This window comes from Nipponia nippon, unplaced genomic scaffold (genome assembly GCF_047370975.1).
Source record: "Nipponia nippon isolate SJK-2023a ecotype South Korea unplaced genomic scaffold, ASM4737097v1 scaffold_6, whole genome shotgun sequence".
Lineage (NCBI taxonomy): Eukaryota > Metazoa > Chordata > Aves > Pelecaniformes > Threskiornithidae > Nipponia > Nipponia nippon.
Window position 1 is genome coordinate 32,562,606 of NW_028262380.1, and position 17,403 is coordinate 32,580,008.

The 17,403-nt window shown below is 41.3% G+C and overlaps 1 protein-coding gene across 1 annotated transcript in view; it reads right to left on the reverse strand.

The window, feature by feature from the left end:
* The window catches only part of SGCZ (sarcoglycan zeta), a 485,172-nt gene extending 468,054 nt beyond the window's left edge, over positions 1 to 17,118 (reverse strand). Inside the window, exon 1 of the mRNA XM_087736759.1 lies at positions 16,998 to 17,118. Within this exon, the coding sequence (XP_087592885.1) occupies positions 16,998 to 17,036 (39 nt within the window). The 5' untranslated portion in view covers positions 17,037 to 17,118. The remainder of the gene's footprint in view (positions 1 to 16,997) is intronic.
* Between the last annotated feature and the right edge of the window lie 285 nt (positions 17,119 to 17,403).

Consider the following 17,403-nt stretch of genomic DNA (forward strand, 5'->3'; position numbering starts at 1 on the left):
ACAAAAACAGCCACAGCAGATCAGACAAATAATGGGTCATTGTAGGAGGATCCTTGGGGACACCGTATAAAGACAGGACATGTATTTAGGTATATTTTCTTCAATTTGCATTCCTGGAGAAGTGACACAGATTATGTATGTCCTCTCTTTTATTCAGTTACTGTTCATGAGAGGATTTTTATGCTTAAACATTTTAAGAACCTTTGCTGAAGGACCTCATAAAACGTATTTCACATGGGCACATTAAAGACCTTTGAGAGCTGCCTCCGGTTGCCTTTTACCCAGCACTGCACCTCACCAGATAAACAGACCTTGAACAGCAGCCTTCCCCGTGTTGTGACTCTCCTCTGAAACACCCCCTATCTTCCAGCACCCTTCTGCAGATGTGGGCCTTGGAACATAGGCACATGGTGTCACTTCCACCCTACACCAACACATCGTCTAACATATGCATGGAGCTGATGATTGGGCTTGGGAAGCATTTCAAGTACAGTTAATTTCTCTTGAAATATATAGAAGGTGAAAACTGTGTGATAAATTACAATGGAATAAAAGATGAATTTGCACATGGTTAGAAATACTTATGCAGGCTACTAATGATACTGCCATCATCCAACAGTATGGCTATTACAGAGCTGTTCAAAAACTTTCATACAATATTCCAGCACAATTATTTGGACAAGGGTGCATTACAATGCATAAATGATCTTTTTACATGTGAATAAAGACTTAGAGCTGGCTAGATTGTTTGGTTCCAACGTGGGCAAAATATAATTATTTCACTCACCGAAAGATTCCTATTGTGTTTCCCATAACTATGTGATACATTTTCAATGCTCTATGTGGCATCTGCATGCAGAGCACTCCTAAACAGTAATTGTTAGTATAATTCTCACACATAGCCTGTATATGTATCACAAGCATGGGTGGATTCACTTGCTGAAGCAGAGCGCTTGTTTTCCTTTTTGGAAACTGAGGGAAAAAGGAGACATAAAATCTCTGTTCAGTGTATTACAGACTGCAAGTGGCTCAGTGCAAAGACAGAAAGAATATTTCTGGTGACATAGCTGCAAAAGCTGTAACACTGCCCTTTATTTTTATGACTAGCCTACATTTTCTTCCATCCACTATAAGTACTGATGAGCTGTAAAATATATGTTTGTGCTTGATTTTTTGAGTTGAAGCTGAGACGAAGCTTAATCTGAGTTGAAGCTAGCAGCAAGGGAGAATACGTCCTCCATATACACCAATTCCCCATCAGCTTGTTAAAGACTCAGCCACCTCCAAGCAGAAAGGGAAGATGCTTCAAGTTATCTGAGCCAGAGAAAGGCAACAAGAGGGACTGCCTACCTTTACAGATACCATAAAGGGAAAATAATACAGCCTGAAACCTCACTGTTTTCAGCAGAGTTGCTTTTACAATGTAAAAGGGAAGGGTCCCTGAGTCAGAGCTGGCTGAAGAGACATGGGTGCTGCACCGCCGGGGGGAGACTGCTGCAGCAGAGCCAGAGCTGCCCTCCAATGCCTCCCCTGGAGCGTGGGTCAGTGTGTCCCAGGCACTGCTGCCGAGCAGGAGCTGGGTGCGAAACCAAGCCCTCTGCCTCTTCAGGAAAACACTGGCCAAGGAAAGAGTCAATCAAAAGATCCTCACCGTGATTAATTGCTATGGCAGTTACTAAAATCTAAAGGTGTCCTTGCCCGTTATTGTCGAGACCTTCGAATTTTGATGCCTGTTGTCTTTGTTGTTGTGCTCTTGGCTACAAAATGCCCATTATCACACATATGCACACTGCTGCAGTAATTAGACCCACACGCTGCCCTGGTTCTACGTGTTGATTGAACTTCTGCTGCCATTAATGAGCACGTGTAGTAAAGAAAGCCACTAGACGGCAACAAGGTCAATAAGCACAAATCTCATACCTATCTCACCAGTCATGCCATAGGAAATTTATTCCCACCTGCTTCTGTGAATATTTCTTCTGTTGCAATCATGTCACAATACACAGCTCATATTTTCAAGTCTTGTAAATGAATATTAATCTAAAAATCTCAGCAACATTTTCCTCATTTTACTGAAATTAATGAGATTGTTCTGATGAGTGCTTACAAAATCAGATGCAAACCAACAGAGACTAATTCTACAATAACATACTTTTTAAAGCACTGTTGTCAAAAAAGAAGCTTAAAAACTAAAAATAAGAAAAAAAAGAAATTATACAGGCCTATAAAATCTGTAAACACACATACGGCTCTATATGTACATATATACACTTCTTAATACACATACTACTTAGAAAAGGGTTGAGGAATTATACTTAGAGGAGAGAATAATTCAAAGAGAAAGATGATTTTGGTTCAGCTAATATAGTACACTATGCCAGTAAACTGGCCAGCAAAAATCTTTTTCTTAGGGATGTTTTTCAGAAAAATATTGAAAGGCCACAAAGCTAACTCAGAAGAGGTAAGGTAAAAAGGCTATGGAAAATAAAAATAAACAGAATCAAAGATCTTGTATTATCCTTATTGTGTTCAGTTCTCTTTATCCATATCAGCTATAAGCTATTGAAGGAGTCTTTTTCTGCTTATGTATTTGTACAACAGCACATGATCTTCCCTTCTAATTGTGCAGATAAAGCAGATGTCTCATGCAGATCTTGCCTTTTTTAGAGAAGATAGGAAACAAAAGTCTTTCCCAGAAGCAAATTTTAAATTTCCTAAAAATGTGATGCAAAGTATTAGCTTTAATGTCAATTTCTGTCCCAAAGAAGCCTCAGTGGTGGAGGGACCTAGGCAGAAAGCAGGCAAGGCAGCCACTGACTTATAGGCACATCTTTTTACCATAACCTTGTTCACAGTGGAGGCATGACCCACCTGATGGTCACTTTAGATGAGTCTGCTGCCTGCATACTACTTCTTCAGGAAGAGGTACAGGCAGGCGTACATGTATCCTACAGATGGAAGAACTGGAGGAAGCCCCAGAACTGATACCTTGTGGATACAGCATTTTGCCACCAATTATTTTTCTTCACTGATATTTTGCTGCAGTATTAATTATTGGGCCTAGCTAGTGATAGTCTTTCAAAATGACTTTTCAGAAAAGTTTCAAGAGCAATGCCCTTGATAAAACTACAACTTTCCTGAATTCATTATGTTCTAAATCACATCTAAAATCAGGTTTGCTGTACTGCTTTCCAGGAGTCAATGGGTAACTATATTTTCTTCCATAAACCTTATTCTTCCACATGACTTAAAAGGTCCAGAGCTATTTTCTTTCTGAGGCTGATAGGAAATAATACTTTTCTTAATTTAACCTATGACCATGAACAGAAATACCTTCTCTACTAGTCTATGTGGATATTTACTTACATAATAAATCTAATCATAGCATATTCAGAGTAAAAAGTGTAAGAAAGAGTGTAGGTTTCTCCCTGCACCATTGACACTGGGTTCCATGAATCACAAATAAAAATACACTTGGAGCTTATAAAAGGCATTTTAATTAAAAAAAAAAAAAAGTTAAGTTTCATATATTTATTCTTTCACACATCCTTGCCAAAATTGTTTGGCACTTGGTCAGAAACATCCATTTAGTCATGATCCAGGGTAGTGCTCCCAAGAGCACTGAGATGGCTTTACTGACATCTCTGTATTTTGCTTTCCACCGCACCCTTAGCCATTTTAAATGTTGCAGGCTATCAGTTCTGATAATGCAAAATGTAAAAATGGGAAAATGGGCCCACCTCCTAACCTCTCAGGCCGTAGTCAGTGTACATTGGCTGAGCTGACATTTACATTTTCAACTCGTCAACTTCCCCCTACCACCAGGCAAATATCCTGGTGGAAGAGGGGTTTTAACACCCGCAAAGGAAGTGCAGAATTTTGAGTGGAAGGGTATTTCTCTGTGCCCTGCCCTTCCCCTAGAAACTCTCTTTCTCTACCCGGTGACCAGCAACAAGCACACCCATACCCTACAAAGAAACATGCATGTGCCTAAGTTCTTGAATAAGTAAACAAAAGAATTCAAGATCTCACAGGTTAGAAATAAAAAACAAGGATGTAATGTATGCAAACCACATCCCTCGATGCATATTTTTAGGTGTATACTGATTGACTTGTCTCAGTGTTTAAAATTAAGTTGCCTTTAGGCAGTCAGGTCTCTTTCAAGAGCTACTGATGATGATATTATTAACCTTTGGTATTGAAATTCTGTTAGTAGCACCTGATTTATCCCAGTAAACATCATTGCCATCTCATTCTTACCCCTGGCCTGTGAAAATTTACAGCTTTGGGGTTTTCATTGGCTTGTTTTTTCAGAAGAAGGTACCAATAAAAGGAAACTACCCATCAAACTGATCCTCATACAGACTGTATATGAGGGATGCATTACAATTTTACCTCTTTTTTAAAAGGTATGTTTTTTTAAAGGTATACTTTTTCCAGAAAAAAAAAAAAAAAAGAAAAAAAAAGAAGTTATTTTAATTTGCTCTAGCTTAAAATAGAATAAATTGAGCAGACAGGTAATTCTTCCTCCTCCTGTCTCCTCTTCCCCTGAAAGGTTCACAGAAGGTATTTTTTTAATAAAAAGCAGTGATTGTTTCTGCCATTAGGCTTAATTGTGATATGACTTGCACCAATGTAAGATAAGGATTAATTTTATTGAAGTGTAATAACAATCACAAAGACATCCATATTAATCCCAATTCAACTTTTGGATATAAGCTTCTCTCAGCTCACTACAAGATGAATGGCTGAATCCCTTGTATTCTGGCTGAGGGCTCTAGTTCAGAAAGCCAATAAACAGGATTTCTTTGCCACATACGAATATAGCATTTCCTTCTCTTTGTTCTATTTTTGTAACTACTTCTGAGCAGATGTTTAAGACACATACCTTATCAATACTAAAATAAGGAGATGCCCGCTTCTTGAAAGGAGTGGTCTTGTTTACTTGCAGTTGATAAGGCATTTTATAGTAACATATTTGACTTTTTACCACTTTCCAACAGCAGTAAACTTTATTCCTGCTGACAGCAGAAGTAATTGCTGTGTGCAGAATAAAATTGATTGTTCTAAAAGTTTAACTGTTTTCTTCTTTCATCTTTTGTGCTCTAAGATTGCATTTAAATCTGTTTCAGATAAATTCTTTCTCTAAGAACAATTCTTTCTATGTTACTGGGGTAAAAATACATATGAGTGAACACCAAATCATTGCAAGCTAAGGGAAACTGGGCTTTTATCCGAAGTGGAAATAGGTATTTGACTTTCTCATGTAGAAATATTCTTTTCATAGTGAAACTTTCACAATTTTTTTTTTTTAGTTTACAAGATCAGAAGAAAAAAAAACCATTTAGGTAATTTTAGACCTCTGTATTTAAACGAGACAACTAACAATAATATTAAAAATGGCAAGAAACAAAACTGCCATCATAACCTTCTGCAGCAAGAAGTCAATTTGTGTAAAATATGTACCAACCATGATCCTTGGGCCAAATTCTGGAATAATGTGAATAGTGGCAACTCACGGCATATACACACACTGAAAAATATTATATGCAGAAAGGGCACTTAACACTGTGGTTCCCCACTTCTGTTTTGTGAGTGGTGATCCAATTGAAGATGCTCCAGCAACCAGCTGCCCACCACCAGCCCTCCAACAGAACTTACTACCTCTGCACTACTGCTGATTCAGCTGCATTTTACTTTCAATCTTGGTTTAAAAGAGTTCATATCCCCCAAAATTAAAATTTATGGCACCTTATCATTGCTAGAAAAGTTAAGTATAGCTCAATCTGTGTATCTTTCTGGCAGGTCAGATAAGGGTGAGAGAAAATCACAGAACTGCATTGCACTGACTTGGGTAAGACAGTGGAAGGCACCTTCATTTAGCTCACATTGTGCTACTGGCTTCTTCTAGTGGACTTGCATCTTGTCATCCTCTCCTGTTCCCTTCCTCTTCATGCTACTGACTTAATCTGGGGGGAGTCATGTGAAGATGCAGGAAGCATTTGCATGTCAATGCTATAGAATATTTTGGCATTGTGATACATTATTAAAAAATCCAAAATTTAAAATGTAAATGAGTCCTCATGCACATAGACAAAGATGTGATGATAGAGTCACAGAAATTGCAATTTAAGTAGACTTCAGTTTTAAAGAAAAATCACAGCCTCATCATAAGTCTATTTATTTTCTTAGTTTTAAGAGCAGACTTAAGCTACCTTCTCCACAGATGGAAACAAGATTGATACCTGTAATTGCTAGTCTCTGCTAGTACCATTAGCTCTTCGTTAAAGGGTCAGGTAGCAAAAAAGTTATTTGACATTATGAGAAACAGAACAGTACACCTGTTCAACAGAGGAGGACAGGTTTTCCCTAAAATAATATCCAGTGAAAACTAAGTGAAACGGATCCCAACCATGAATTTAGGGGAAATTTGCAGTGCCCAGGAACTCGAGTTTCGGTGCTATGCTTAGATCAGAAAACAATAAAACACATACTATACATCGCATACCAATTCAGTGGTAACATTCCATTGGGATAGTAGGACAGTATCTGTCTTAACACCATCCAACTCATACTGACAATAGCAACATCAGCTGCATTCATAGGTTCTCAGTTTTTTCTGCTTCCATCACCTCCTATGCCAAAGCCAATGTCCAGAGACACCTGTTTCCTCAAATTTTCTGAGTAGTTATTTCAGTTTTCTACCACCTAGAGAAATAAATTTCACCTTTTTTTTTTTTCACGTGCATGTAAATGTTGCACATGCCACGCACACATTGTTTACTGAGTGGTAATATGAGCAGAAAACACTCAGTTATCCTATTTTTAAAAAATTACAAAACATAGTGCTTAATGTGTGAATAATTAGGATATCTCAGTGAGCAATCAGCACGAACAATAGTGCAGACGGCCATACAGCCATTTTGATTCAATTTGCCACCAGCTCAGCACATGATCACTGTGCTGTCATTTGTTATTGCACCGCTCAGCTTTCCCTTTCAACTTAAAATCTTTACGTTCCACTTGGCTATTCTCAAACGGCGTTGGCAAGCTCTGTACGTCTATTACAAAATAATAGCATTATAGTCTGATGCAGCAGCATATGCCCAAAACTGAAACGAATTTTACTCAATATAATCTATAATTCTTGGCATATCAGGTGCTAGGCTTATGTGCAGCTCTCCTAGGTGCTCCCTCTTTGCTCTGCTCATCATGCTGTAGTTTGCTGCCTACTAGATACATTAATTCATTGATCAAGGCTTACAAAAGTCCAAGTTCAATAGGACAGACAGCACCTTGGCAAAGGTTGCCTTCTGTTTTATGCCTGTCAACAGTATGATGGAGATTTTATCATGAGACACAGAGACACTACTCACGTACCCATAATTTTATTAAGCAATAGCGCAAGTGGTCTCGGTAGACTGAGTAGATGACATATTTACATGAACAGTGAATATTATCTACCTCATCTAAATTAATACTGAACAAAATAGGGAGCTTAACCAGGTAGAGGTCTCTTCTGGGCAAATAGATCATTTCCCAATCACACACTCACTTGCACCTCGTAATGAGTTGGGGGAGAAACAAAGGAAGGAATGAGATCAATTCTAAAAATAGCATCTCACTCCCCTGAAAACAAGATATACTTACAGAAATGAGAATGTCAGTGCCAGTATTGGGGAAACGGCACACACTAACTAACTTGTTAGTCTCCGAAGAATGATATTCTTTTGCCAACTTGTTCAGGAAAATCTGATAAAACATTGATGAAATGGAATAATAATTTTATGCATGAAGATTAAGTGGGAACATGAGTCTACACGATAGATAGTTTTTGCATTCATCTCATGTCTGCTCAGCTACAGAAGTCATTGGGAAATGGCATGTAGAATATTTCTAAACTGAAGTATATCTGAAATCATAGACGTCAACATGAGTCCTACGGGAAGTGACAGTCAATACCAGCTTGTTGCTAGCTATTTTTGCAACCACCTACAAAGTCTGACACAGCTAGACAGTCTTGTGTTCGGACTGAAACCTATTGTTTTAGAAGAAATAAAAAGGAAGATAATTATTACCAGTATTTACATAACAAGTACTGTATCTGAAGGCCTAATTATGCACAAGCCTCCGTGCTGACACCTGTCTGAACCTCCAAAGGACACTGAGTTTCTGACAAAGAGTATAAGGGTAGAATTAAGGGTAGATGCCTTAGGTAGCCCACAAACGGGAGTCAGCTGAGTGATTTCTACAGAGTATTTGCCATCTGTTGGTGATGACTCAAGCAAAACAAAGCACAGATGGATCTTACTCCCAATTTTTGTCTTTTTCTTTTTTGCCTGAACTCTTCTAAACTTCAGAGAGGATTAGGATTTTGTGTCATTTTGAAGTGTATTTTTATAGTGAGTGGCTCCTAGTTTGTGCTTGTTCACAGCTAATTTTCAAACTGTTGAAAGTAATAAATTTTGCCATGAGTTTCAGCTTTAAGACTAAGTAGTCTTCTTGGAAAAACTTCCAGACTCTTTGTAATGCATTCTGAAATGCTCTCTGCCGTTTATTGGGGCATAGATCATTCAACTTCCTTCCTCACACATATATTACGCGGTGAATGGGATTTACAACAGCCAGCCAGCTCAGCAGGGAGGCTCCTGAATTAGCCAAGACAAATTACCACCAAAAAAAAAAAAAAAAAAAAAAAGATGCAGACTGAAATCTTACATATCTCCTGAAGCCTTGCAACCTTGACAGGAGTTTCTCTGCTGGACTGAGATTCACATTCTTAAATGTTCTGCTGGACTATGATGACCAAGCAATCACATTGAGTACAGAAAATTGGCTCAATCTTTTCTTCAAAATAGAAACAACCCCTCCAAGTTGTGTCACAATCACCTTTTATTGTTAAAAATATATGTAGTTTAAGCTAACAGTAAAAAATCCCATTAAAGTGAAGACCTGGGCATTTTTACCTCGTTTGGCCGTTTATCAAGTGAAAGCCATTGGGGCTACTGAACTCATGCTTGCAAAGAATTCATTGTTTGAGTACCCTTATTGGACCCCAGTCCTCAGGAGAATTCAACATGTCTTGCAGATGAATATCAATGCCCCTAAGCAGGATAAATCCTAAGAAACTCCTCTCAGTCCAGATGGGAAATACACAAGCAAATGCATTATTCATTAGCGTGAAGTGCCTGAGCAGCATTACTAGGGAAAACAGAGGCATTTGCAAACGCTCAGTGCCTGGTGGGTGACGTGGGGTCTTTGTGGATTGCTTTCCAGGACTGAGCCTCTGTTGCACTGTAGGCACCTTCCTTGTAGCAGCTCCTAAAGGAAATAATGCATGTTCCCGGAAAGCACAGCACTTCAAGCTCTCATAATGAGCCTGTTAATGGCTTGACTACTTCCAAAGCTAGTTACAGCCAAACCACATTTATGCCTGAGCCACAAGTGCAATCAGGAAAGACAGAGAGTGGAGAGGGGGCTACCCAGCCCTGACCCCCTCCCAGCACAGAGCATGCAGGCTGGATGTGTGACGGCTAGGCACCTTCCTGAGTTCAGATTTAACACCCTTTCCAATACAAGGCTTTAAATTGAACGCGAGGCAAAACCCAGATTCTGAGGCTCAATTCAACTGGCAATCTTCCTTTTTATTATAGGTAACTCCTGGAATTTTAGATTGCCTTTCAACTTTTGTCATCTCTGTTGATCTATGTGCAGAAACGTACTAGCTTATAAAGCAGCAAAGGCTCTATAGATTTTTAACTTTTAGTTTTGATTGGTTTATGTATGTTGGTGGTTCGTTAAACGCAACTCTAAGTTGAGCAAATGTGAAACCGTCCTCTAACACAGTTAATTTACTTGTCTTCGACTAGTTAAAGGGCAGAGCCATGTATGGAGTGCTTTGCACATGTGGACTAGCTTTAACTGGAAATAATATAATTTCGTACTATGAATAACTTCACTTGGAAAGAATGTTACCTGTAATTTCAGTGGTTTATGGCATTTTTTCTCAGCTACAGGTCCCAACACACCACAATATATCAACTGCCAATGTACCAATCAGATAATTTTGCTATTTTAAGTTAAATTGATTTTCCATAAAGGTTTTCCTGAATTAAAACCTATACTGATTTTGAAGAGCTGTTGTGCCATGTACCCACTGAACCAGGGCAATTGCATTGCTTGTGTTCAATATGAAGTTAGTAAGTTTTTCCTCTTTCTTGAATCCACCTCAAAATACCTTATGAACAATTTTGAGTAGAAGAAGACCTACTTAACTGAGAAGTACAAGTATCATCAACACTGATCTTGAAGAATGAAAGTAGCAAAAATACCTATGTAGATCTGGTTCAACAATCTGCACTACCCTGATAGAGGTGATAAAGCCTAAAAAACTATGCAGAATCCATAATGCTGTAACAACACATTTTCATACTCAGGATCATGGTACAAAGAACAATATCTTTAGAAAGCACAAATTCAAATTAATTGTGTTTTCAGTTCATGTGTTTTCATTAAATGTACAAAATTGCCTTCTTACAAACTGGAAAGGAAGTGATTTTTCAGTAGTGGTGGCCTCTATTTACTAACATAATTTGTCTGTTCAAGAGTTGTAGGAGCAGGAAGGTGGAACCTATAAATTCCAGACTATGCTGCCCAGATGAACTGAAGAGGACTGGTAAAACAGAGAAATATGGCTAAAGGCCAGATTTTTATGCCTGAGGCATTCCACTGCTTGTGGCACTGATTTTTAGACATATCAGTGGTGTACATCTACTGATGTAACTGCACTGATTTAACAAAGTACTGCTAATTTAAAATTGCAGAAAGATACTCTGTCCTCATCTAGTACTTTTCAAGCAGCGCAAATACACAGGAGTTAAATCACACAATCCTACTTAATGTGTTATCTAGAGGTATAAGAAGGGAGGTACAGACACAACACTTTTTTTTATTAAAGCTCTTGAACAGCACAAGCTTGCTTTGACTTGCTTAGTACGTCTGTAAATCTGGCCTTGTGTGATTAGCTGCAGTAATACTGCTAACTGAGAATAAAGCGTCTCACATTTTGCATCTTACTGCTGTGGCTTAACCAACAGACATTCCTTCCTGTGACAAGGAACAAAACCCCGTGCTCGTGGATAGCAACCTCACAACATCTTTCTTCAGGGTTTTGTTGTGGAACAAAGAGTTAACATGTAATATCTTAGAATTAGCAAAGGATCTGATGGCTTAGTACATAAATGTCAGTCTTCATTCTTGGACTGTTAAGTAATTCTGGCTTTACAATGGCATTATATATGGTTGCAGCCTAAAGTACAACAGGACGTTACACAGGTTTCTGTAAGGTCTTTAAATGTACAGAGTATTTAAAAATAAAGACAGTGACATAACTTCTAAGCCATGTTCTCCAGGTTTCTTTCAAATGAAGAGAGAAGAAAATAAGAGTGTTTTCCCTATGGAGAGGCCCCTGGAATTTCCATGTCAAAGTGAGAAAAGAGTCTATTTGTAACTCAGTGTGTGCTTTTTTTTATTATTTGAGTCCTTATCCTTGTCCTTTGGAATGCTGAATTCTTAGAGGATGTAGAAACAACTATGCTGGACATGGATTTACAAGGTTTACATAAAAAAGCACAAGGCAAAATGATTTCACAGGAAAAGTCTCTTGTGACATTTCCGCCATAATACCTTACAAACAGTCTTGCTCACGGCCTAATCGGGAACGTGGGAAGGCAATAATCCATCTCCAAAAGCTTAAGGGACATACTAAGAAAGCATGACTGGGACTGCCAAATCTGTCTTCACATTAGACTGATTTATCTTTGAAAGGCTCTAGCATGAGTTATACATTGTCTCCAAGTCTTACATTCAGACCTATAGAAACAACTTACACACTAACCTTTTCCATTTCAGGAAAAAAGAAATGTGTTGCCTACCTTTATGTAAACCTCTTACATTTATTTTTTTAAAGTACAGAACATAGTGGCAGAGGAAAACACAACAATATTTATCCCCAAAGCCATGGAGAACAGGAAGATAAAGTGCTTTTTTCCCTTTAACCAAGCCTTCAGATTTTGATGTCTTTTCCATTTAAAGAGTGTTGAGCTTAGCAAGGCTGTAATGTACAATGTCAAAAAGCTCAGCCACAGGTTACTACTGTTTCTTGGTAGTGGTAGTACAGGAACGATTTCTAAAGTGTATACTGAGAGCACTGCTGTTGTCTTGACCTTTTTTCTATGTCTTTTGAACAACTCTATCTTATGCATAGAATTCTCTCCAGCCTCCTGGACTATGTCTAGTCCTTATACATATTGGGAGACGGAGAGGAAATCCCACAATGGAACACAAAGAAAAGGAATTTGCATGTATATTACTTTAAAACCATTTCAGCTTGACCTTTCATGAAGAATGGTTTAAAGACTGAATTCTCTGACTGTGAATGCAAAGGTTAATTGTCTTTATTGAGTATTGCTGATAGGGCCCTAGTAAACTGTGATGGTTTCTTGGAGGGACATAGGTAGAGAAGGGTAGGAGAGGGCAGGGTTTGCATTAAAAAGACAAATCCCTTAGTATCCACACTAAGACGTCCATGTCCCAAGCAGAGACATGAATAAATGAAGTAGACTTTCATAAGAATATGTTGAGTGTTATGGAGTACTATACTTTTTATTATGGAATGACTAACTTAAAACAGAAATATAACCACCTACCTAGTCTCATCAAAAGTCCTCCCACACCACACCAAGCAAATGAGTTTCTCTGGCTCCTTCTTTAAAAAAAAAAAAAAAAAAAAATTACAGAATTCCTCTGGGTATTAGTTCTCCTGTTAATTTAAATAGTGAAGTGACTTACATGTTTAAGACCACAAAGCTACTGAATCAACCTCTTGTTTAAACTCTTGTGGTTTCCTTGTTTGAATTTCTTTATCAAATATTTCATAAATTACATAAATCGCATTGGAAGACTGTTATTGCAAAACCTCATCTGTGACCAGTTTCATGCGGATGTTAAGTAAGTAGTTTTATATCACCAGGAAATGTAGAACTGTAAACAGACTATAAATATTTTCTCATGAGCTGAATAAAGAAATTTGGCTAATGTTTACACGATGATTCAGAAATACTGTAGTGTTTAACATTTTTTGCATATTAAAAGTGATAATTTCAAGACACTTAAACACACTATTAAAAATAATATTGTAGGATTGCAATGAAAAATTCTCACTGAATCAGCACCTTCAAGTAATAAGAAATGTTTTCCAGGATGTTTTTAATTCCATCATGCTAATAATCTCACTGTTACCATACATTCAATTACAAACTAACTTTCCTCCAGAAAAGTATCAGTGTTTTACAGACTACAAGGAATACTATCTCCCACTATCTAAGACCATACACAAATTGTGGTTACTAAACAAACATAAGAGAAATGGTTGTGATATATGTTAAAGGAATTGTATGTCAAACGACTGGACAAATGTGAAGGACAAAATCTGTAACAACCTATCCAGTGTCAATGAAAATCACAAGTCAACAGCAGTCCAGCAAACACAAAGGCCTCTCCACCCTTCTTTGCAAACCAAACTCGGACAATTTCAAGCAATTAAGTACAAATGCACCAACATCAGTTTTGAATACATTAAATGCAAAGTTTGTAAGTTAATTCATTGTATTTTATATGCATATACAAATTACAAAGCCCTATAAAATACATAATACTCACGCAGCTGTACAGTTTCATGTACATTCAAAATGTAGGTATAGAGAATCACATATACTTCAGGTAACAGAAAGTGCTTCACAACACTAAACCCAAGACTATAGTGCAACTACGACAGAATTATTTAGTCTGTGTTTTCAGTATTACTCCTTTAAAACAAAATCCCCACAGGCTTGTGAATTAAAAAAAAGAGGAAGGTTCATGTATGCATCTGAGACAGAAGATGAGACAGATAAAAGGAAAACCAGCTCAAAATCTCTGGAAGAGTAGTCTCTCTTTTCAGTACTGATCTGTTTCATCAGGAATTCATGCATGGACTAGTAAGGAGAAGCACACCTAGCCTCATTAGCAGGTGTTGCACACATGATACTTGTTCAGTTTTTCACAAAATGACCTTTCAAAACGTATATTCATTATACATCATTATATATATAATTCAGAATTCATTACAACCAGCGCAATAAATAACACACGGATTTCAAATTTATATTTAATGCCTAATCTGAGATGTATAAAAGCTTTATCTATTGCATAGTATATATTTCCAATATCATTATTACATATTATCATTAGAGCCAGCACATTTGACTGGTAGTATTTGTAGGGAAGTTATCAATATTCTTTTTGATGTTTACTGGGATTCATTTGTCATAATGGAGGAAATCCAGTGTCATGAAAGAGCATCCAGCCTGTTTCCAGAATTCTTGGTAAGTTGTGCTATGATACCCTGCTACCATATTTGACATTCTTCACACGAGCCCTCCGTGCAGTGCGATGTGAGAGCGCGCGAGCTTGACACGTCAGGACCTACAGCTGCCTGCCGACTGTATGCCCCGACTCCGTCCCTTTAGTCTGGCAAGGGACTGCCTTGGCCCAAGGGAGAAGGAGTGGAGCAATGAAATGACTCAAGCTCTCCTGAGACTAGCCAGAGATTGGTGAAAGCTCTTCACGACTTAGAGCAGTGTTGGAGATGCTCTTTATTGTGCCCAACTACAGCAAGGTCATCAGCTGGGAACTGCTTTAGCCCCTGAGAGCTTTGCCCCCCTTATATTCCTGCTGGTGGGAAAGTGGCTGGACGCTTTGCGCTGCAGGAAAATCCAAAATTGCTGGTGCAAGATGCACGGCTGCTTTGCATTACTGTTTGGCACAGAGTCCTGTTAGGGTGGGAACCCCCTCCCGGCTGCGGTGGGCCGGGGGTGCGGGGCTCCCGGCCGGGCCCGCACCACCCCTGCCGGGGCCGGGGCGGAGCAGCCGCCCGCGGCCGCTCCGGGCAGCGCCCCCGGTTCCGCTCCGTGCGGCACCCTCCTGGCGTTGGAAATCACTCCCCGGCAGCCACGCGTCAATAAAACACCTGGGAAAGCCAGCAAAAGCATTGTGCCAAAGGGGCTCGTCCCAGGGAGCTGCCCAGATCCTAACAGTATCTACAGAAATGCCTCCTTTTGACGCTCTTCTCGTTCTTGGGGGTGGGGGGGGAAGAGGTGAAAGTGCTGATGCTTAGGAGCAGTGCCACTTCTCAGCTATGCTGCTTTGCTCAAGGTCGCTCAGCCTGTACGCGCTGCAACATTGGTCTTAATTGCAGCGCAGATGACTACGAGATTAATGGAAGCCCCTTCCTCTACACCAGCCCTGCGCCTGGACGCCCCGCTCGCAGCGGGACGTGCCTCTCGGGCTTTAAGGACAATTCCTGCGAAGTGCTGTCCCCCTTTAGCATAAACATATTTTCTTTAAAGACCCTTGAAAAATAATCCCTTGAAATGAAACTTTTTTTCCCCCTTAATTGGAAGCCTCGGCTCCTGTCCTCCCCACACCAGCTGCCTCCTGTAAATCTGGGAAAGGCTGAGGAAGGAGGGAGAGGAACCCCCAGCTCCGGCAGGCAGCACTCGCGGCGTGGCAGTACTTGAAGCGCTATGAAGATCAGTGGGTCTCAAGCAAGCAATTGTTTTATTACCCTCTCCGTCCTGCGCTTCCATCACATCAAATATCCAGGCAGCGCTACAGTTCTGGTGTGCCTTTCCTTAGGGGATTTATAGCAGTGGCGAGCAAGACTGAGAGGTGAATCTATTTATTCATTGATGCCTTACAGACAAGTATGCTGAAGTACTTTGAGATCTGGCTTGTCAGGGAAGGAAAGGAGCCCACGGCAGCACTTCAGTGCTCACCAGAGTTTACCTCCCCAACGGAGAGCCCTCCTCCGTCGCGGGGAAGCCGGCGCCCTGAGTGGGTGTCCCGAGGATGGCTGTGCGTACGGCGAGGGGAGGAAGGCTCTCTTCCCCTTCCTTTCCCATCGCTTCCTTAGCCGTGCAGCTGTACCTCCGCCACCCCCGCGGCGAGGTGCGTGTCCCCGTCGTCCACCCCCCGCCCCTCCGGCTCCTGCTCGGCCGTCGCTCCCCTCCCGCCCGGGGGCCCCGCCGCGCTCGCCCCATGCCCCGCTCCCCCTCACCGCTGCCTCCCCCGCCCCACCCTCTTTACCCCCCTATAGATGGATAGAGGCATTTATATTATTATTATAGCCCAATTCCGCTCAGGGCTGGGGGGTCTAACAGCAGGTGTGGGCAGGCTTTCCATCTCCGCAAAGGAGCATGCTCAGCGCTCTCAGGCATGCAGGGAGGGAGCCAGAGCTGGCCCGGGGGGGGCGGGGGGGAATCCTCACACTTGCACCGTCCTAATGCAAAGTTTTATTGTTCAAGCGGCCCCGGAGCCGGGGGCCGGCCTGGCACCCCCTGCCCCGCCCCCCGCCGCCGCTTCCTCGGCTCGGGGACCCGGGCGCCGCGCCGGGGGCGGGAGGGGGGTCCCCCTCGCTCCCAGCGGCGAGGGGAGGAGGAGGAGGAAGAAGAAGAGGAGATGCCCAGGCGAGGAAGGCTTCAGAGGGAACTTCTGCCGGGAAACCCGCAGGTCCGCTGCCGCCTCCTCCCGGGGCGAGATGACTGCTGCGCCCGGCGCTGCCCCCAGTGCTGATGCAACGCCGAGAGCACACGGGCAGCACCATCCCCATCATCACCACCATCATCATCATTATTATTATTAATACTACTATGACGATGCTCGCGGCGGCGCAGGCGGAGGGGGAAGCCGCTCCCGGCTCCGGCAGCTGCCCTCCGGAGCTTCCCCCCACCGCGGGGCGGCTGCGCCCGGCTCCGCGCCCCCCGCCCGGGGCTGCGGGAGCCCCGCACCGCGCCGCCCCGCGCAAGCCCCCGCCCCCGCGGCCAGGCAGCGGCAGCGGCGGGGAGGGCAGGACGGGATCCAGCCCAGATCGTAACGACGGCACCCGGCGGGTCGCCTACCTTGAGCTCCTCCGTGTCCAGGTTTGCTGATCGGTCCATAGAGCGAAACTGAGCGGAGCGGAGGGGAAACTAGGGAAGTTGTGCCAAAAAATAAATAAATAAAAAATCAAGGGGAAAAAAAGAAAAAAAGGGAGGGGGGAGTCTAGTCTCTCAGTTTCCAGCCTAAACTCAGCCTTGTCCTCCAAACCCCGGCAGCTCCCCTCAGTCTCATTCTCCGCGATCACGCCTCCACCGGTTAAAATAAATAAATAAATAAATAAATAAATAAATAAATAAATAAATAAATAAATAAATTCACTTTTTTTTTTTAAAAAAAAGAACTCCCTTAAGGATTAAAGCGACAGGTGATCCTTCTCTGGTGACAGAGATTCGCGTCCTCTGGCAATGAAAGGAGAAGACAGCAAAA